Consider the following 22481-nt stretch of genomic DNA (forward strand, 5'->3'; position numbering starts at 1 on the left):
TGTGTCCAAGGGTCCCCATTAAGATCAAGAACCCATTATGCTAGGCACTGTAGAAACACAAGAGAGCCTTTTAATCAGCTGCAGTTTGGGTTTCAGGATCCAGTACTGTCATATACCAGATCTTCAAAAGATCTTACTAAAGCCCCCCAGACAAGAGGACGTGTAACTAGTATTGTCAACCTCAAGAGATCAAAAATCATGACTCAAGCCCCCCAAAAATTATGAGATTTTTTTCTATAAAGACCATGGGTGGGGCTGTTTGTCTTTCGATTTTTGAACTCTTTCTGCACATCTCCTGTGTGTGATAATTAATGTTGCCACTCTTCCACATTCATTAAGATGATTTTGGACCCTGTTGCAGAAGCTCTCATCCCCATATCTTCCCTGCTCCTGCCCAGCAGTTAATTCTGTCCCCATCCCCATCAGTTCAGCACCCCAACCCTCACCCCTACCAGTTCGGTCCCACCATCAGTTCAGCTGCCCCAACTGCACCTCTCCTCCTCCTGTGGTTCTTCACCTCCTTCTCCTAGCCTGGGGGGCTGTTCTGGGGTCCCCCTCTCCCCCTTCCAGGAGTGGGGGGAAACTCCAGAGTGTCTTCACACACACACACACCCGTTCCCAGGTCAGGTAGCACAGGGAGGGAGAAAAGAGGGGCAAGGAGCAGAGGAACCACCCTTCCCCCACTGCTCACAGGAGGGGAGCAGAGCTGCTCTGAGCGGCTCAGCTCTTTAGCTCCCTCCTGTGAAAATGGTTTCAGCCTGCTATAGGGGCAGGAGATTCACCTTGGTTGGGACTTTGTGAACGACCAGCTCCCAACCAGTTCTTAATGGGGCTCCACCTAAAATAGGGCTGGCTGGCCCCAGGCCCCCTGACCCTTAAAGGACCCCTGTTACAAAGTATTGCCAACTCTTGCTATTTTTTCATGACATGATTCTGGCTAAGGCTGGAGCCCATCCTTGCAGTGTAGCAAGAAGGTCCACCCTCCTAGCAAATTTGATCCTTATGATTGGTTGCCCGTCTGCCTCCCTGGCAGAATAACCAATAAGAGGTTCCATAGGCAGAACTTCCTCTCCCCCTCCCAATAGCAACTGAAAGCCTCTCTCACAGGAAGGGAAGAGGGAACTAAGCAGCCCAACAGTGGCTGATTCACATATGAAATTGACAAGTCTACTATTGCCTCCAGCTATGGGGCTGATTACATGTGCACAGATTAGATCAAATTATTCATACTGCCTAGCAAATGGCATGGTGATGAATGTGATATTTTTACTAAACGTAATTCAAACACAGAACAGTTGTCTGACAAATCAATATTCACATTTGGAAAAGTTGTGAGTAAAGCAAAGTACTTTAAATCTGTAATACATACAGTGTCAATTGCAGAACAAACTCTGGTTTGACACAAGTGTATAGTGAAGATGGCATGCGAACGTGAGCTTTGAACATTCATCTGAGTACTGGCAGTGGTTCGAGATAGAGCACCCAACTTCAAACACTGTATCATCTGTAAGAGAGACAAAATGTATACATTCCATATTTTTTAAAAAGAGCAAGAGTTGCTACGCTTACCTGCCTGCACTTTAGAAATGCTCTTGCTATAAATAGATTGTTTCCTTTCTCAACTAATGTTTCAGCTGCTTTTAATTGAAAACGGCATGGAATCTTATGAGTGTACTGAAAAGTTATGTGGTTTCACTGTGGCTTCTCAGTACACTCTTCTGAGCTTTTTACAGCTATATTCCTCAGTGAGTGACAAGAAGATATCCCTCCATCACTTAAAGCAGTAGTGTACTAGAGCACCATCTACAATACAATTTCCCACATTAGTGCCAAGACGGGCACTAACAAGATTTAGGGACAGAATTTTAAAACCATTGCAGTAAAATTATTCTGACCAGCAAAAATGCATTTGAAAAAGTCATTTTAAAAATGGTTTCCTAACATGGGAAAAGTAGTATACATAGGGTCTAGGGTACACATATACATGCTGGAACTACACTACCATCATAAAGCTATGCTAAACACAGCTCCTGTTCTTTCTTAGGGCTTGTCTTCACTACTGGAGAGATCGTCGCTGCTGAAATTGATGCAGCAGGTGTTAATTTAGCGGGTCTAGTGAAGACCCGCTAAACAACAGCAAAGCACTGTCCAGCTGACTCCGGTACTTCAGCTCCCTTGAAGAGTAAAGTAAGTTAACCGGAGAGCATCTCCCGTTGACAGAGCGCAATGAAGACACTGGGGTAAATCGACCTAAGTTACATCGACTCTACAACGTTATTCACGTAGCTGGTGTAGCGTAACTAAGGTCAACTTACACCAGTAGTGAAGACAAGCCCTTACTTAATGCAGGTCCTATTTGTATCAATCTAAAGACATAAAAAAGTGCAGTGTCTGAAACAAAAGTTCTCATCTCTATTTTAAGCTTAAGTTAAATTGCTGGGCTTCAAAAGTTTCTGTCACTACTGAAAAGGAAGTCCTACATTTTTAGTCATTATGTTTATCAGATGTTAGAAACTGTGGACAATAGCATTAGTATTTTCTACCCACCAGCACCACCACCCCCTGCCTGCATTTATGGTTTGAAAATGGTTAAACTTGAACTATAGTAAGAACTGGGGGGGGGGAGGACGGGGGAGGACTGATAAATGAGTCAGGGTTTAACAAGTTTGTCCATCAAACTAGAGACAATCCATATTTTTATACTGGGGATGCATATGTTATATATAAACTTATTTTCATTTATCACCTCTGCTTCTCCATTCACAGTTCGTGTTGTAACTCCTACTGTATAAATTCCTCCAGTTGAATCTTCATGTATTTTGATATTTGATTTTTTATTTTTTGCATCGATATCACGTGTTGTATCAAATAGATCAAGAACTTCTTCATTGTAAAGCTAGCAAAGAAAAAGGCACAAAATATTACTTTTGGTAATAAATTATAAACAAAAAACCGAAACATCTACATATTACCTTTACGTAACATTGTAAAATCGACTTCTCACAGGAGATTCATCAATAATTACCATAAGGGCCACTGTATAAAATACAGCATTAGGAGAACAATCAGTGAACACAAAAATGACCAGAGGTTAATTATCTATGCACTTTTACTATCTAATTTAAAAAAACATGAGCAATGTCAATTTGAGCCATGTGGCAGGGGGAGGAGTGGGAAGGGAGGGGAGAGAAATTCTGTGGTGAAGCCAACCCAGAGGAGACACTCAAAGCTAGCGGAGCAATTGCAGAAGCAGTTTCAGTGCAAGGCACCTTTGGACACCAATGATTTCAGACTGCTTTCTATAGTTTTACTTTGGACATTCTTTCCCCTCTGCCATCTGACTGTTTGCTTCAACCCTCCTTCCACTCAGTCCCTCACCCCACTTGCCTGACATGTTCCTCTCTATCCTTCCCACCCCCATCTACCTTCCTCCCCTCAATGTCCCTTCTTTGGTTTTTCCTTTTGGCTAATCCCTTCCTGTTCACCCACCACTGCCCTAGAATACCCAGAATATCTAAGTAAAACAAAAAATCCACCCATCCAAAAATATTACATGAAAAATACCAAAACAACCACACACAATAACACTGTGAAACTGACATGGAACTTACAAGTCATACTCTAGTTGCAAGTTAGAAAATAGGTAGGTAAAGGGTCTTGTCTATTTAGATAAGCTCTTTGGGGCATTGTTTCTTACTCTACCTTTGTACATTGCCTACAACAATGGCCCCAAATCTTAATTGGGGCCTATAGCCACAACTTTAATATAAATAATAAAAGCAACACGTATAGGATATTTTTTAGGCTGTCAAATATTCACATAATATTTAGCCTTTAGAGAACAAGCATTAAGAAAAAGGCTATTGTCCAACAGCCTGAGAGAATCAAAACTTGGCTTAGCCAAAATTTTCAAATGTGTGTGAGTAAGTTTAGGCCTCTAAATCAATACTTAGGCACCTAATAAAAAGAAACTTATTTTTAAAGGTCCTCAGGACCTAATTACAGTGCCTGAGATTACTGTGTATGCACTTATCACAAAGAATAGCGTGGAATGCAACTCCTGTGCAGTGACTTTTGCAAGACAAATTAGGCAGAAGTAACATTTTATTTCTAGTTGTAGGCTTGACATACTAGTTACTTAGCACATGTGGGATTTTTTAAATGCAGGCAGGCCCTCTCAGAGGTCCAGAAAGGCCCGGGTCACTTCCAGCTTTTGAGTCCTCTAGCCATAATTTAAAAAAAAAAAAATGACAACACATGAAAACAAAATAAGGCACCAAAAAAAGAGTGAGACATAATTTGAATATTTTTTTATTTAACAAATGCTTTTCTAGCCTTTTTCTGAGCAAATCAATGCACTAATTATTGAGGAAAAAAATAGCTTTCGTGCAATGTCACAGCTGATATTAAGCATGGGAAGCCCATTCGAATGCTCTTATCCCATAGTTAAATGGTGATAGTTCTTTACCTGCTTCAACACATTGAAGGTGCACTCACCTGAAGCCACTGATGCAGGCAAACTGACAAAAATACTCAATACAATTGTGATATTAGGATACACCCCAGAGAGTCCAAGTTTGAGAATTTCTTGAAGCAATTCCTTTGGCTTGCAATCCAAATTAAAGTTTGTGGAATATAGTCATTTGAGGAAGATGACCTCATCACTGAGATCTTTTGAGATTTCTTTGTTGTACTGTTGCTGAAATTGTTCAGCTGCAGAAAGTAGATCTTCATTACTCCGTCTGTTGAACTGCCAGAGAAACCCAAAAAGGGGTACAGATTAGTCGCAGTGACTCAAATCGATGTGTAAGACCTGACTGAATAGAGTTAACGATGACAAGGAAGACATTGACCTATTATGCTGCTTGGCATTGGATTCAGTAGGTAAATTGCGAATGGTGGAGATTTCAGATGAAATGCCAATATTCTGTGCTACTAATTTGCACTCAGTCAGGATCACATCCCATTGTTCACGTATCTGCTGAATGTCATGGATAAGACTTTCAATGTTATCCCTCTCAATATCAAGTGCAACATTTTGTGCTTCAATTACCAGATTAGTTTGGTGGATCATTGTAAGTAGCTTCACCAACAAAGATGACATCAGAATGCATTCAAATTTGGATACGTACTTCTGAATAGACTGAAGTTTAGTTCGAGCCTATGCAGTGAGATTGAGATTCAAGCTTATTTAAAGCCTTTCTCACTGAATTCAAATGCTGTGCAATTGGTTGAACACCATTAATCCATGCAGACCATCTAGTTTTGGATATCCTATGCAGTGAAACGGGAAGATATTGCTTCAGAATTTCCCACCTTTGTGGACTGCTACTGAAGAGCTTGTACATTTGCTGAACAGTTCCGAAGTAAGTAATTGCCTCCTTGCATGGTTCAGCACAGTCAACACCTACAAGGTTGAGTGTGTGAATTATGCTCACACAGAACTGCTTGTACACTTTTGTACTTCCCAGCCATATTAGATCCATTGTCATAGGCCTGACAAATGCAGACCTGAAAATCTAACTTAAAACCTTCTAGAATTGCTAGTACTCAAGCAGCAATTTCTTTTCCAGTTTTTCTTGTGAAAGTATCAAACAAAACAAATCTTTCTTCAATTGAAAATTTTGAGCTGTCTACAATCTTAATATATCGAATAACCATAGTAGTCTGTTCCTTGTGAGAACCATCTGGAGTGGAATCAACAATGATTGAAAAATACTTGGCATTTCGAATCTCATCAAGAATTGTTATTTGTACGAGTGACCCACATAGCTCAATAAACTCGTTTTGTATGCATGTGGAGAGATAATGGACTTGCATGTACTTTTGACTCTCTTGTGATTCTTGAACACGTTTAACGTGCTCTGATAAAAGTGGGTCATATTTGTTGAGGAGCTCAATTATGCCTAGAAAGTTTCCATTTGCACGATCACCAATACGTTGACTGGAACCAAAGAAAATCAATCCCCTCTCAGAAAGAAAAAGGATGACATTCAGGATGTGCTCAAGAAGTTTTTTTCAGTTATTAGTTTCTGTAGAGAGTTCAATCAAGAGTAGATTCTCAACTGAACTTTCAGCTGATGCTGTCCTACTGGCTGATTTCCATGCAACATAGTTTTCTTTGTGTGACGCTGAACTCTCATGTGATGGTATTCGGTCTTTCAACTTCCTCCAACCTCTGTTGATGCTACATCCTGATTGATCAGAGAGAACTGATGCATTTGCAGCACTTTTGTTCAAAATGACGCGGGTGTACAGTACAGACATTGTTTTTCCGTACTCCAGCATAACCAGTCCTTTGTGCAGGTCTCACCATTTGGAAGAGTTTTTGTCAGCAGATGAGTAGGGAAAGCATGATTATCTGCATCTCGTGGAATGCTACTTGGAATTTCAAAACAACTAATTTGAAGAAAAGATTGCATTTGGGCAGCATTGCTCTTGTCAATAATTCCAGTGTTAGTCACAGTCAAACCTGTGGTACTCATGAATTGCTGCATTAAGATCTGCATCTTCCTGTGGCTGTTGAGTTTCTTGATCGTACACAGGATCTTCTGCTGCATCTGTTACTGTTGACACTTCTCCTTCTTGACTACTGTCCTCACGTTCAGATATTGGCACTGAAATAGCACCTGTTGCAGTTGCAGAGGTGTTATTATCTGTAGCATTGTTTGTTGGGTAAGGTGAATGAAGTTATTGGCTTTGAGCTCAGTTGTTTTTGCCATCTCTTGCTTGCACCACTTTCAAATCTCCTCTTCATAGTGATCAATCCGGTCAATATGTAGCCTATCCACACCTGAAATATTCTGCTGTAAATAAGCAGCTTAGCTACACTTGAAATCTTCTACTGTAAACATGTACACAAATGCTGAATGGTACACAAATGCTGAAAAGACTTAAACAAAGGAATACTAATTGAGAACACAAAATGAAACAGTCAGACAGGTTATTATCCTTATCACTGAATCAAAACTCAGGCATGCAAGGTATAATATAACAGGCTAAGCTGAAGACAAAGGGAAGACATATATATAGAAAACACAGACACAGATACAGACAGAGGGATAATGTCCAAATATTTCAAACGTGTGCCCTCACGAAACTTACTGTACAAGATTGTCCTCACAAATTTTCACCTTGAATCTGGGCCTATAGACTACAAAAGCCTATGACGATGGCCAAGCTACCAAGCTAGGGCTCAGCCAACCAACCTCTTTTGCCTACCACATGAAGATACTAAAGAGGAATTCTCACACATAAATAATTCCTTAGTCAACTAGGCATAAAACTATAAAGATACTAAAATGTAACAATTCTCTACCTTTCAACATGCACTTGATCCAGCACCAGCCGTGAGTAGTGGTCTGTTTATATAATCAGCTGATCAGAGAGGACACGTTCATCAGTCTAATCTTGTGCCATCAGAACCAATACATTTTTATTAATATTTATGAACGTTTTTAACTCTTTAATATGACAAAATCTATAACAAAAAATTATGTCTTTTACCAAATCACATCTCTTATTTGCTTAAATTTGCAGCTCTAAGCTGAGAGCGTGTGTCACATTTTGGTCCGATAGGGATGCACATAAAAACAAGTTGCAAAAAACTTATCAAATGGAAAAAAAATTAAAAGTGTCCAAATTTGAGGCCCCCTTTGAGCTTGATGCCCAGGCCAAATGGCCCTCCTGGCCCAGAGTGCAGGTCAACAGCTTGTATCAAGAAGAAGAAGCAATTTTCAATTATCAGAAGGTAGCCATTTTAGACAAAGTGTTCAAAGATATGGGAGGAAGTAGGGCAGAGTTACCATGGTTTTTATACAGGATACAGAAGCATAACAACTAATTATATCTATAGTTTCCACTGCATTGTTTAGTTACAGAACAGTATTTGGGGATTACAACAATCACAGTAATGTTTGTAGTGTTTGTTATATGGTGCACAAACTCTTGAAATCCAGTAAATATTCTCTTAAGGTTGTGTCACTGCTCGTGTTGCTACTATCCAAGTTGAAGTACAGCAATTCCAAGTCTCAAAACAATTAGAAAGCAAAGTCCAAATCCAGGGTGAATAGAACAGTTTTAGCATTTGAACTATTCATTGTGCATTATTCTTCCAGTCAAACATTAGCCAGAGAGTTTAAAATTTGTGCCTAAAGTGAACAGTGGCAAAAGTGTGCAAGTCCGACAACAAAGTAAGGTTTATTAAACTCTAGTCATATGTTTTAAAGTTACGTAGAACATCTTATACAAACAAGCAGCTTTTTACAAAGAAGCCATGGTGATGAGCGGAGCTTAAAAGATTTAGATAGATTCCAGCGACAAAATACCGAATTAAACAATACACAAATTCCTACAATTTACAAAAGAACTTTCTCAACCTGCACTAGTGACAGGGAGAACCACTATGCAGTACCAGATTTTGTAGTTTAGCAATATGTTGGATTTAAAAAAAAAAGGGGTGGGGGTGGGGAGGGAGATACATTAACTGGAGAGCCAGTGCAGACTCACAAGATTTGCAGACTAGTAAGTGTTCGGAGTGTAGGAATGGGGGAAGGAGCACAAATGCCATTGGCCTTAAGCGCCCCTAGTCCAGTTTCATGGAATTACCAAGTGAGAGAGGGGACAGGTGACACTGGCCCATATTGTAACCATATTAGCCCTCCCACCCTCTTACACAGAAGCAGAGTTGTAAATAGGCCAAATTCCCAGATAAATTGATATTAATGAAATAAAACATTTCTGGAAAAAACTTGGTAAACATATTTTCTTTCTTAATTTGAATGTGCTGAATCTGAAAGTGATGTTTACCAAGCTGAATTTTGAACTTTAAGATAAGTAAAAACAAAAAAGAAAATGGCTACCATTTATAACTCAAAAAAACTCCAACCAAACAGAAAGTAAAGGAGAGGTACTCAATATGGAATATGCTCCAAATTTGGAATACTGTGCTATCAGAAAACACAGGGAGCAATCTCTGTTGAAGATCATACTCTCTTCTTCCTCTGGTCACATAATGAAATGCACTTGAATTTTGTTGGTTTTGCAGTAATGACAACACTTAATGTTAAGTAAACTAATACTTTTGAGGTATTTTGATACGTAAAGGAATTAAATGCACTGCTATGTATTTCACAAAGTACCATCACAACATAGTATGATATAGTTTGTTTCCATAAATTCCTCTCTTACAAAAATAAACATTAGTATTAGGTAATTATTAGCCCTAAGCCCTAAACTAACCTAAAACTGACTTTTGCTTACAGTCTACATGAATTGAGTATTGATTTGGATTGCCATGGCATAAGCTACATACTGATAAACATTTATCATTTATTCAACATTCATGCAGTAGTTAATAATTAAATTTATTGTTTCTCAGGTATTCCATAGACAAAACATGGAGAGAGTCTTGAACCTTTCCCTCAACAACATCTAATGAGAAAAATAATATTTTCCAACAAATGAAGAAGGACTTCCAGTGAACAGGGATTGGCTACAATACAAAAGGCAACCAATGCAAGACAAACTCAAGGATTTCCAAAATAGAATTCTATTAATTGCATCCCTAACAGCTCTTCAACCTGCATGCACACAATTTTTACTTTGGCATAAAAACTTTTATGCAACGTACACAAAGGTAAAATTAGCAGACTTCGTAAATCCACTGATGTTACTTCATCAAAGAATAAGGATGAACTGCAAACCCAATCTAGAGTTATAATGACCAAAACTCAACAATGCTACAGAGCAAGGTCCCCCGAGTGAACTGGAGTCTTTGCATTTTTCTGCCAGGATGGAAGTTCCAAATAAAAACTTTCTTCTGTAACAACATTCAAAATCAACAAACAAATATTTGAGGCAGCAGGGCATGAACAGGAGCTCACCGTACATGTAGCTAGTGTAAATGACCTTACAGCCTCAGATGAGAAATACCACGCTAATTGCTATAAGCATTTCTGGATGCAAGTAACAAAAATTAAGCATGGAATCTTTCATACAATCTTTCTGACATGGCAATGGTCTGCCTTAGTAATGAGTTAAAACATTCTGCTAAAAAAGCCAGTATTTTGGAACTTTCACGGGTATGGACTAGTTACTGTTTTCTCTCAAATGATGCCAGTGGAGAGGTCCCACATTCACTTGCAAGTCACATGTCAACTTTCAAAGAAAAACATATTCTACTTCTTGATGGTGCTTACAAATTCATTGTCTTATGTGACCAACCTGCTTCAGAGAGACAAACATTATCAGTGCCTGAAATTGTTAGACAGTGCAGGGGAAGAAAATTTATGAACCACTCCAGTTTACAAGATTGATCTGGTTCAAGTAGCAATGAAATTACACTCAGTATACTTGCTCGTTCTGCGCTCACCATGGGCTAAATGTCAGCAAGAAAGAAGCACTAGCTGTGAAGTTACACCCCATATTCTTTATGGAAATATGGTTAATGATATGAATATGGTATAACTAAGATATACTTTATACAAGATGGCTCATATAAGGTATCATTGGAAAGGTTCTGATTTACTGAACGTGTTCATCCAATCTATATGCATGTATCATTTTTGTATCTGAAGCTGGGAAAATTAACCATGTCTCTGTATTTCAAATGTGCCACATTGGATGAGGCCAAACAACGTTAGTGGCTTATTGAAGAAATGCACACAAGCATAAGAATTACCCCAGGAACTGTGTGCAACAGAAATCTCTCAGAGACAGCTCTATACAATGGGAGCTGTTTGACCCAGGTCACAGAAAAAAAAGCTTTCCAAGTGGGGGGAAGATATAAAAGAGGGACAATAACAACATCAAGGGGTCCTCACTCTCCCTACAACAACACACCTGAGGAACAAAGACTGAACTGTAAGAAGTGATGGTCCCAGGCCAAGATCTTTAGCCTGTGTAAGAAAACCTGGGAAAGCCAAGGCAACTGGTGCCTTAAGAATCTGCCAGCCTGTTTATCACTCAGGGTGAGAATTTGTTTATTTGTATCCTATCTATCTAGTGTGTTAAGCTCAGTCTGCAGTTTTTGTTTATTAACTAAGGTAATCTGCTTTGTTCTATTTGATATCCCTTTAACCACTTAAAATTCACCTTTTTTAGTTAATAAACTTATTTCTTGTTTATAATGAAACCCAGTTTATGTAATTTCTAATGGGGGGAGGACAAGAAGTTGTGCACATCTCTCTTCACACTGAGGAAGAGGGCAGATTTTTATGAGCTTGTGCTGTGTAGATTTTTCTATACAGTGCAAGTGTGATAAATGGGGGGGGTGGGGAATAGCTCCCTTTTATGGACACCCAGCCAGCCAGTAGCTATAAAATCCCTCTTAGTAGCTGTTCTCTAATTGCTCTACCTGTAAAGGGTTAAAAAGTCTCACTGCTATGCATAGGTAAAAGGAAGTGAGTGGGCACCTGGCCAAAAGAGCCAATGGAAAGACTAGAACTTTTTAAAATTGAAACAAGACTCCCCTTTTGTCTGTCTGTTGTTGTTCTCCCAGGGAGAGGCAGACAGGGAGCAGCCATGCTGTAAGAAGCTTGGGCCAGGTATGAAAAAAATCACCATTATCATATCTAGAAATGCAATCTACTTCATAGTTTTCAGTTTATTCCATAGCTTTTAAAAAAAAAGTGATTATGAGATTGTTCCCATGACCACATAAATGGCACAGAAAGGGATATGATTACTTTAAATATGCATGTATACAAAATGTTTTCTATATTTCAAAATACACTGTAAATGGACTGCCAAAAATAATTTACTACCTGCTGGAAAAAGAATTAATTAGAATTAGATCGTAAAGTCTCTTTTTATAAATTCAAGAGCCAAATCAAATACCATAAATGTCCTCATGAAATCCTAAAGGAAAAAAGCAAAATAATAAATTTAAAATATCTTACATGAGAAGAACTACTTAATAAGTAGATATTGGGATACAGAAATGTTTCACTGACTTTCCAGAGAGATAGCTATGTAAACAAAGTTTACCTCTAAGAACTGGGCATTCACTTTGAATTCTGGAGATGGAAGTTCTTGTTTAATAGCAGCTTGCTTTTTTTCTTCAATACATTTAAAAAGGTGTTTAACAGCACGTGATATAATGCCCTGTTCGTCTTCCATTATGTTGACATCAAATCCTGTTCCCATGGTGTATGTTTTGCCAGCACCTGTCTGAATTTAAGAAGTAGCATATATTAAAGGCACACAACCTTGGAACATGTCAAAAGGGACAATAAAGTTGCTGCTGAACACTACCACTATATGAAAGGTAGGCACTTCTGTTAAGTCACAGCTCTTACTAATTGCTTTACAAAGATACCACACACAGTAAGATAACAGAAGCATTTCTAAAAATGGAGATAAAGTAGAAGCTATATAAATTCTACAGCAGATACACTACTTTGATTTCTTTAAAAAGGTTTTCTTTATGAATGAAATGCTTGTGAAAAGTGCTTGATTGACCATGTTGGAAATCAAAATCCTCCGCTTATCCACAGAACAGGTACAGCACAGACAGCGGCAGTTCAAACTTCTCCTATGGTACTGACAAAATGCTTCAGCCCTCATCTCCAAGACAAAATGGATAGTGCCCATTTCCAAGCCCATTTAGTCATTTCTATTGAGAGTGCCAATTAATGTGTCATTAGAGCCAATTGTGCTAGCACTATTTTCAATTATCTACCTTGGTTATTACATGGCTCTCATTGTGGTATCACATTCATTATTTTATTTATCATCAAAGTATTTTTTGAGGTAGGAAAGTACGATTATCCCCATTTTACTGATGAGGTATTGAAACACAGAAAGACTTGGCTGTGACTTTACTAAGAAAAAATGTGTGTTTTCAACTTTGAGGTAAAATCCTAGCGAAGACAAGGCAGTTTGTAGTTTTCACATGAGTTAGCAGGTTGAATTAAAGGGTATGCCTGCACTTGCAGCTGGAGGTGTAAATTCCAGATGAGGAGACATATCCACACTAGCTCTGATCAAGCTAGCATGATAAAAATAGCATAACCAAGGCAGTGCAAGGGGCTAGTGGCTTGTCCGAGACAATAGGTTCTTACTTGGGGTGGCTAGCTCCTCCCAACACTCAGGCCAACAGGACTACACTCTACTTTTAGCATGCCAGCTTGATCAGCGCTAGCATGGGTATGTTTTCTCAAGCAAGAGTTTAGACCTCTGGCTTGAACTGCAGACATACCCAAAGACTATGGAGGTTTAACTCACCCTGCTAACTCATGTGAAACTATAATCTCCCTTATCTTCACTAGGATTTTATCTCAAGTTAACTAAATGGAGTTAAGAACACACCTTCTGTTCTAAATGAAGACAAGTTCTAAGCAGAAGTCTGAACCCAGGTCTCCTGAGACCAGTGCCTTCACTTGATTTCAAATCAATAGCGGGCTGCTAGCACATTGTTTCCTGCAAGAGCTTCTCGGCTTTGGAATTTGTTCCCCAAACTTTGTTTGAAATAGCTCACATCTGATAGCCTTCAGGACATATTGCAAAGCACATTTTCCCCCCAGGCATCTGAAAATACAGGGGGAAAGGAAAGGGTGTGTAACAGCTCAGGTAATGGTGTGTAACAGTTCAAGAAGGAGGAGGGAAAGGGCACTGGTTTACTGGTGGTTAAATTGTACTGCTGTACTTAGGATATATTTTTAAGTTACATGACAGGCACCTAGAGCATATGGATTCATGGCCTTTTTAGCACTTCTATAAATTCAAATATATGATAAATATATATTTATCTACACTGCATTTGAACTGGCATCCTTCAGGCCAAAGGCTCTATATAAACCTTCTATATAGTATTCCTTACAAAATGCTTTTTAAAACAAACAGGTTCACACATTTTAAGACATTACTAAAACTGTAGTTACTGGAAATTTCTTGCATTTGCTCATAAACAAATATTTAAAATTAAACTGTAAGGCTTACCTGGCCATAAGCAAAAACAGTGGCGTTATATCCTTCAAAGCACCCTTCAATCAGTTTTTCTACACATTGATCATAGATCTCCTCTTGCTGCGAGTCAATGTTGAACACATAATCAAAAGTGAAGGCCTTATCTTTTCCCAGGAACACCTGAGGTTCGCCAGGTGTGACAGATGTGCAAATATGGCATCCTTCAATCTTCTCTTTGGCTAGCTGTGGTCTGATTCTATTATTTAAGAAAAAAAACATAATATACACAAACCAAAGATTAGAAATCCCCCTTGTTAGAAATAGCATCAAAGGAGCAATACAAATAAGAAATAATTAAGATTATTTCGCTTCTTTTAGAAATGACCATATAAGCAAAGAATATCCTCATTTTTCATAAGCCTAAGGGTATGTCTAGACTGCAGTCACTGGGATGACTGCTGCTCAAGCCAGCATACCCTTAATCTAACTAGCTTGGTTCCTGGAGCAGTGAAGCTGCAGCAGCAGAAGCTTCAGCACAGACTGTACGTATCTGCCTGAAACACTGGGCAATTACTTGTGGGACTAGCCCACTCAGAAGCTCACGTTGCCATGGCTTCGCTGTTCCAGGACCCAAACTAGCTAGATTAAAGTTAGCTCGAGTAGGTCAGTTCCAGCTGCAATCACACCTAGACATTCCATAGACAACTTGAAAAGCTTTTTAGAGAACTTTAATCTTCTGCTGGTGGCTAACAGAGTCCCACAGATGCGAGCCTCCCTCCCAAATACGTTTTGTTTGGATGCCTATCAGAAGTTTACCCTGACTCAAACCTCTTTGAGGTTCACTTATCACAACAAGTGTGACCTTTTATTAAAAGCACAGTTTGTTGTTATGGGAGAGCAAAATATAGAAACATGTAAGCCTCCCAGCTACACTACTGAGAAATGACATGCTTGTTACATACAAGGGTAATACAATAGTACATAGCTCTTGGCATGCAGTGTGACAAAACACCATACAATCAGAGTCTACCTTCAGTTACTTTAAACCCGGAATACCCAATTCACTTCAATATAGTTACTTTGGATTTACACAAGAATGAAACTCTGAGCACTATCCTGGCACTCTGCTTGCATGGGATATATTCTTAATGTGTAAACCTTTCACCATGTATTTCAAACTAGAGTAACTTTCAATTGGAATTCAAATGTTGCAGCCTGATTGAAACTTTTGATCCCTCACACAGACCACAGAGTAACCTGAATAAAAATCTGAACTATTTGTATCCTGTGCAGGTTAAACTGATCATTTTTCTGCAAACAATAATTTTCAAACAAGTGACGTAGAGGATAGTTAAAAATACTTTTTGGCACTTTAGTTATGAAGGTTTTATTGTATTACACTGCATGACAATTTATAGAATAGCTGTAATTTACTTGTAATGTTTTCTGAAAGTTAATCCCTATGCAGGAAACTCATAAATAACACATCAGGAAGTCTCTCTCTCTTGTGAACATTTCCTCTAGTATGTGGTGGAAACTAAACAAACCTTTGAAAACTATCTTCAAAGGAACTATTACATAAAAGGTAACATACAGACAACCTCTCAGTCAAAATAAATATTCTCCAACTTGAACATTTGCATACAAGTATGCTTAGCTTGTAAATACAGGTCTCCATTTCACTGAATTCTGTAAATGATTTGCCTTTCTAGCGCACACACACACGCTAAAAGGAATCTCCATGAACAAGATTTTATATTACTGTAATTTGGAATGCTAAATAAAAACTATGGAAAGAGAAAAGGAGTACTTGTGGCACCTTAGAGAGTAACCAATTTATTTGAGCATGAGCTTTCGTGAGCTACAGCTCACTTCATCGGATGCATACCGTGGAAACTGCAGCAGACTTTATATACACACAGAGAATATGAAACAATACCTCCTCCCACCCCACTGTCCTGCTGGTAATAGCTTATCTAAAGTGATCATCAAGTTGGGCCATTTCCAGCACAAATCCAGGTTTTCTTGCCCTCCACCCCCCCACACAAATTCACTCTCCTGCTGGTGATAGCCCATCCAAAGTGACAACTCTCCACACAATGTGCATGACAATCAAGTTGGGCCGTTTCCTGCACAAATCCAGGTTCTCTCACCCTCCCACCCCCCTCCCAAAAGCCACACACACAAACTCACTATCCCGCTGGCAATAGCTCATCCAAAGTGACCACTCTCCCCACAATGCGCATGATAATCAAGGTGGGCCACCCCCAGCACAAATCCAGGCCTTCTCACCCCCCCCCCACCTCCATACACACACAAACTCACTTTCCTGCTGGCAATAGCTCATCCAAACTGACCACTCTCAAAGTTTAAATCCAAGTTAAACCAGAACATCCGGGGGGGGGGGGGGGGGTAGGAAAAAACAAGGGGAAATAGGCTACCTTGCATAATGACTTAGCCACTCCCAGTCTCTATTTAAGCCTAAATTAATAGTATCCAATTTGCAAATGAATTCCAATTCAGCAGTTTCTCGCTGGAGTCTGGATTTGAAGTTTTTTTGTTGTAAGATAGCGACCTTCATGTCTGTGATTGCGTGACCAGAGAGATTGAAGTGTTCTCCGACTGGTTTATGAATGTTATAATTCTTGACATCTGATTTGTGTCCATTTATTCTTTTACGTAGAGACTGTCCAGTTTGACCAATGTAAATGGCAGAGGGGCATTGCTGGCACATGATGGCATATATCACATTGGTGGATGTGCAGGTGAACGAGCCTCTGATAGTGTGGCTGATGTTATTAGGCCCTGTGATGGTGTCCCCTGAATAGATATGTGGGCACAGTTGGCAACGGGCTTTGTTGCAAGGATAAGTTCCTGGGTTAGTGGTTCTGTTGTGTGGTATGTGGTTGTTGGTGAGTATTTGCTTCAGGTTGCGGGGCTGTCTGTAGGCAAGGACTGGCCTGTCTCCCAAGATTTGTGAGAGTGTTGGGTCATCCTTTAGGATAGGTTGTAGATCCTTAATAATGCGTTGCAGGGGTTTTAGTTGGGGGCTGAAGGTGACGGCTAGTGGCGTTCTGTTATTTTCTTTGTTAGGCCTGTCCTGTAGTAGGTAACTTCTGGGAACTCTTCTGGCTCTATCAATCTGTTTCTTTACTTCCGCAGGTGGGTATTGTAGTTGTAAGAAAGCTTGACAGAGATCTTGTAGGTGTTTGTCTCTGTCTGAGGGGTTGGAGCAAATGCGGTTGTATCGCAGAGCTTGGCTGTAGACGATGGATCGTGTGGTGTGGTCAGGGTGAAAGCTGGAGGCATGCAGGTAGGAATAGCGGTCAGTAGGTTTCCGGTATAGGGTGGTGTTTATGTGACCATTGTTTATTAGCACTGTAGTGTCCAGGAAGTGGATCTCTTGTGTGGACTGGACCAGGCTGAGGTTGATGGTGGGATGGAAATTGTTGAAATCATGGTGGAATTCCTCAAGGGCTTCTTTTCCATGGGTCCAGATGATGAAGATGTCATCAATATAGCGCAAGTAGAGCAGGGGCTTTAGGGGACGAGCTGAGGAAGTGTTGTTCTAAGTCAGCCATAAAAATGTTGGCATACTGTGGGGCCATGCGGGTACCCATAGCAGTGCCGCTGATCTGAAGGTATACATTGTCCCCAAATGTAAAATAGTTATGGGTAAGGACAAAGTCACAAAGTTCAGCCATCAGGTTAGCCGTGACATTATCGGGGATAGTGTTCTTGACGGCTTGTAGTCCATCTTTGTGTGGAATGTTGGTGTAGAGGGCTTCTACATCCATAGTGGCCAGGATGGTGTTATCAGGAAGATCACTGATGGACTGAAGTTTCCTCAGGAAGTCAGTGGTGTCTCGAAGGTAGCTGGGAGTGCTGGTAGCGTAGGGCCTGAGGAGGGAGTCTACATAGTCAGACAATCCTGCTGTCAGGGTGCCAATGCCTGAGATGATGGGGCGCCCAGGGTTTCCAGGTTTATGGATCTTGGGTAGTAGATAGAATATCCCAGGTCGGGGTTCCAGGGGTGTGTCTGTGCGGATTTGATCTTGTGCTTTTTCAGGAAGTTTCTTGAGCAAATGCTGTAGTTGCTTTTGGTAACTCTCAGTGGGATCATAGGGTAATGGCTTGTAGAAACTCGTGTTGGAGAGCTGCCGAGCAGCCTCTTGTTCATATTCCGACCTATTCATGATGACAACAGCACCTCCTTTGTCAGCCTTTTTGATTATGATGTCAGAGTTGTTTCTGAGGCTGTGGATGGCATTGTGTTCCACATGGCTGAGGTTATGGGGCAAGTGATGCTGCTTTTCCACAATTTCAGCCCGTGCACGTCGGCGGAAGCAGTCTATGTAGAAGTCCAGTCTGCTGTTACTGAAAGCTTTGAGAGCACCATCTAAAAAACAGCTGGATTAGAGTAGATGTGTCCATTGGTATCAAAACTGAAGAGAATGAACAGAGTCTTTACCTAGACCTAAACTAACAACAGCCTCTTTATAATTTTATGATGTACAAAGAAAACATGAACATTTCTTATTTTATTTCAAATTAGAAATTCAGGAGTTGCCTTTCCTGAAAAACTCTGAACAACTGGAGAACTACAGAGACCACGACTTCACAGCGTCAATCATGTGAAATCTGATTGCCAGGGAAATTATTTTTAGTTGGACTCTTTAAAAATTCTTCAGTTCGTTTGTTCTGCCGGCATCTATTTAACTCAAATACCTTACAGTCTCCTGGAGGACAAATTCTGTTTAAGACTCAAAACCCTGGTCTTGCAATGAATGCAGTGTTTCCCAAATGTAGTAGCACAGGGGTGGCATGAAGGACAAGTCAGGAGAAGCAGGCAGACCTCTCAACAGTTCTCCAGGTTCTCTGCTTTTCACTTTCAAAAAGGGCCTCTAACTTTTATGACAGTGAAGCAAGTATAATCAATGCAAAGATGTCTGCCTGTGTTTCCAGAGAGCCTGAAATAACAGCTCTGGTGTGTGAACAGCCCCATTAGTTTCAGTGGGTTCTAACTCAGTGACAATACTTCACATGTCAACATGCTTAACTATTTCACTGCTTATCAAAGCTGTGTAAAAAATAAAAGTATCATACTATGAATATCTACACAAGTCAGGGGCAGCGCTGGGCGGGGGGGGGGACTCGTGGGAACTATAGTAGCCCCCAAAATTGCCTTAGCACCCCATAGCCACTCCTCCCAGCACAAAGATCAAACGTTACTCAGAAGTAAGGGTAGCATGGTCTGGTATTGCCACCCTTACTTCTCTGCTGCTGCTGGTGGCACCGGTGCTGCCTTCAAAGCTGGAAGGCCAGAGAGCAGCAGCTGCTGGCCAAGCCCCCAGCTCTGAAGGCACCGCTGTCACCAGCAGCAGCGTAGAACTGCAAATATAAGGGTGGCGCATGCCCACAAGATGTTTAGCGCCATCCCCCCCCCAATTTTTTGTCTAGCCCAATTCGGGAGTGGAGGGGCCACCAACCAGGAAGAGGCTGGCACCATCATTCTCCAAAGTAGAGGAGGTATACAGGACTAGCCAGTAGGAGAGGTGCAAAAGATGTTTAAGGTAAAATGAGCAGGCGCACAGCAATATATGGCAGGTCTAATGGAAGTAGGCTGTGGTTCAACTGATTTTGTTTTACTAAAGGGGAGCTGAACTTTAAAAAACATGGCTGGACTTTACAAAAACAAGAAAAGCCATTAACAACGCACACTTTACTTCTCTACAGAGGAAAAAGAACAGTAAACTATCTAAACTCCTACATGCCACAGTGGGCTACAACAGTGGTACCCTTAACTCACCCAACAATATTGTTAATCTATCCAACCACACACTTAGCCCAGAAGAAGAGTTTGCCCTATTCTGGGGACTCTCTTTCTGCCCCACCACCCCCATGCACATGGTACAGTTCTGTGGCAATCTGGAAGCCCACTTTCGCCATCTCCAACTCAAAGAATATTTTCAAGACACCACTGAACAGAGCACTGACCCACAGGAACCCTCTTACCAATATACAAGAAGAATTCTGCATGGACTCCTCCTGACAGTCAAAATGACAGACTGGACTTCTACATAAAATGCTTCCACAGACGTGCACAAGCTGAAATTGTGAACAAACAGCATCACTTGCCCCATAACTGTACAGAACGCAATGCCATCCACAACCTCAGAAATAACTCTGACATTATAAATCAAAGGAGCTGACAAAGGAGGTCCTGTAGTCATCATGAATAGGTTGGATTATGAACAGCAGGCTGCCAGGCAACTCTCCAACACCACATCCTACAGGCCACTATCCTACGATCCCACTGAGGATTACCAAAAGAAACTACACCATCTGCTCAAGAAACTCCCTGCTACAGCACAGGAGCAAATCCACACAGACACACCCCTAGAGCCCAGACCAGGAGTATTCTGTCTGCTACCCAAGATCCATAAACCTGGGAATCCTGGACGCCCCATTATCTCAGGCACTGGCACCCTGACAGCAGGATTATCTGGCTATTTGGACTCTCTCCTCAGACCCTACACTACCAGCACTCCCAGCTACCTTTGAGACACCACCAACTTCCTGAGGAAACTACAATGCATCGGTGATCTTCCTGAAAACACCATCCTGGCCACCATGCATGTAGAAGCTCTTTATACCAATATTCCACAAGAGGATGGACTACAAGCTGTCAGGAACAGTATCTCTGATGAGGCCACGGCACACCTGGTGGCTGAGTTTTGTAACTTTGTCCTCCCCACAACCATTTCAGATTTGGGGACAACTTATACCTTCAAGTCAGTGGCACTGCTTTGGGTACCCACATGGCCCCACAGTATGCCAAAATTTTTATGGCTGACTTAGAACAATGCTTCCTCAGCTCTCATTCCCTAGTGCCCCTCCTCTACTTGTGCTTCATTGATGACACCTTCATCATATGGACCCATGGGAAGGAGGCCCTTGAAGAATTCCACCTGGATTTCAACAATTTCCACCCCACCATCAACCTCAGCCTGGATCAGTCCACATAAGAGATCAACTGCCTCGACAACAGACTGCAAATAAGTGCTGGTCACATAAGCACCACCCTATACCAGAAACCTACTGACCGATATTCTTACCTACATGTTCCAGCTTCCATCTAGGACACATCACACAATCCATTATCTACAGCCAAGCCCTAAGATACAACCGTATTTGCTCCAATCCCAGAGACAAACACCTACAAAATCTTTATCAAGCACTCTTAAAACTAAAATACCCACCTGGGGAAGTGAGGAAACAGACTGACAGAGTCAGACGGGTACCCAGAAGTCACCTACTATAGGACAGACCCAACAAGGAAAATAACAGAACAGCACTGGCCATCACATACAGGCCCCAGCTAAAACCTCTCCAGCACATCATCAACGATCTACACCCTACCGTGGAAAATGATACCTCACTCTCACTGACCATGGGAGGCAGGCCAGTCCTCGCTTAAAGACAGCCCCCCAACCTGAAGCAAACACTCACCAGCAACTATACACCACACCACAGAAACACTAACCCAGGGACCAATCCCTGTAACAAACCCCGTTTCATACTCTGTCCCCATATCTACTCTAACGACATCATCATAGGACCCAACCACATCACCCACACCCTCAGGGGCTCATTCACCTACACATCTACTAATGTGATATATGCTATCATGTGCCAGCAGTGCCCTTCTGCCATGTACATTGGCCAAACCAGACAGTCTCTATGTAAAAGAATAAATGGACACAAATCAGACATCAGGAATGGCAACATACAAAAGCCAGTAGGAGAACACGTCAATCTCCCTGGACATTCAGTAACCGATTTAAAAGTAGCCACCCTGCAACAAAAAAACTTCAAAAGCACACTTCAAAGAGAAACTGCAGAGCTACAATTCATTTGCAAACTTAACACCATTAATTTGGGCTTGAATAGGGACTGGGAGTGGCTGGCTCACTATAAAACCGATTTTCCCTCTCTTGGTATTGACACCTCCTCATCAATTATTGAGAGTGGACCACATCCACCCTGATTGAATTGGCCTTGTCATCACTGGTTCTCCACCTGTAAAGTAACTCCCTTCTCTTCTTGTGCCAGTATATTTATGCTTGTATCTGTAATTTTCACTCCATGCATCTGAAGACGTGGTTTTTGACCCACGAAACCTTATGCCCAAATAAGTCTGTTAGTCTTTAAGGTGCTACCGGACTCCTCGTTGTTTTTAAAAAAGTTTGAGAGCCAAGAACCAAGAAAGCACCCCTGGCCTTCTAGTAAAGCAAAGACCAAAACTGACTTTTTTGATGCTTCCAAGACAAAAGCCATAAACAAACAAAAAAAAGGCAATTCAATCCTTTATTTATGGATCACATAGGACAAAAAATACACAATTCCATTTGCAGATCACCTTTAAGGCTGGTTTATTGAAACTCTGGCTGATGAAGATTGAAGACTTGTGTTCTTCCCACTATTGTAAAAACACTAAGAAATGTGAATATTTCATTTAAGTATTTTTTTTACTCTCTATCTCTGGTACAACCCTACAATGTTATCATATA

The 22481-nt window shown here is 40.8% G+C and overlaps 1 protein-coding gene across 6 annotated transcripts in view; it reads right to left on the reverse strand.

Annotated features, from left to right (window-relative positions):
• The window catches only part of KIF21A (kinesin family member 21A), a 173498-nt gene that overhangs the window by 93702 nt on the left and 57315 nt on the right, over positions 1-22481 (reverse strand). For all 6 annotated transcript variants that reach the window (XM_084630781.1, XM_084630779.1, XM_084630782.1 and 3 more), the window contains exons 2-5: positions 13942-14164; positions 11989-12171; positions 2747-2896; positions 1370-1504 (exon numbers count right to left, since the gene is read on the reverse strand). In XM_084630781.1, coding sequence (XP_084486907.1) covers positions 1370-1504; positions 2747-2896; positions 11989-12171; positions 13942-14164 — 691 coding nt within the window. The remainder of the gene's footprint in view (positions 1-1369; positions 1505-2746; positions 2897-11988; positions 12172-13941; positions 14165-22481) is intronic.

Source organism: Lepidochelys olivacea, assembly GCF_965140295.1.
Source record: "Lepidochelys olivacea isolate rLepOli2 genome assembly, chromosome: 1".
Lineage (NCBI taxonomy): Eukaryota > Metazoa > Chordata > Testudines > Cheloniidae > Lepidochelys > Lepidochelys olivacea.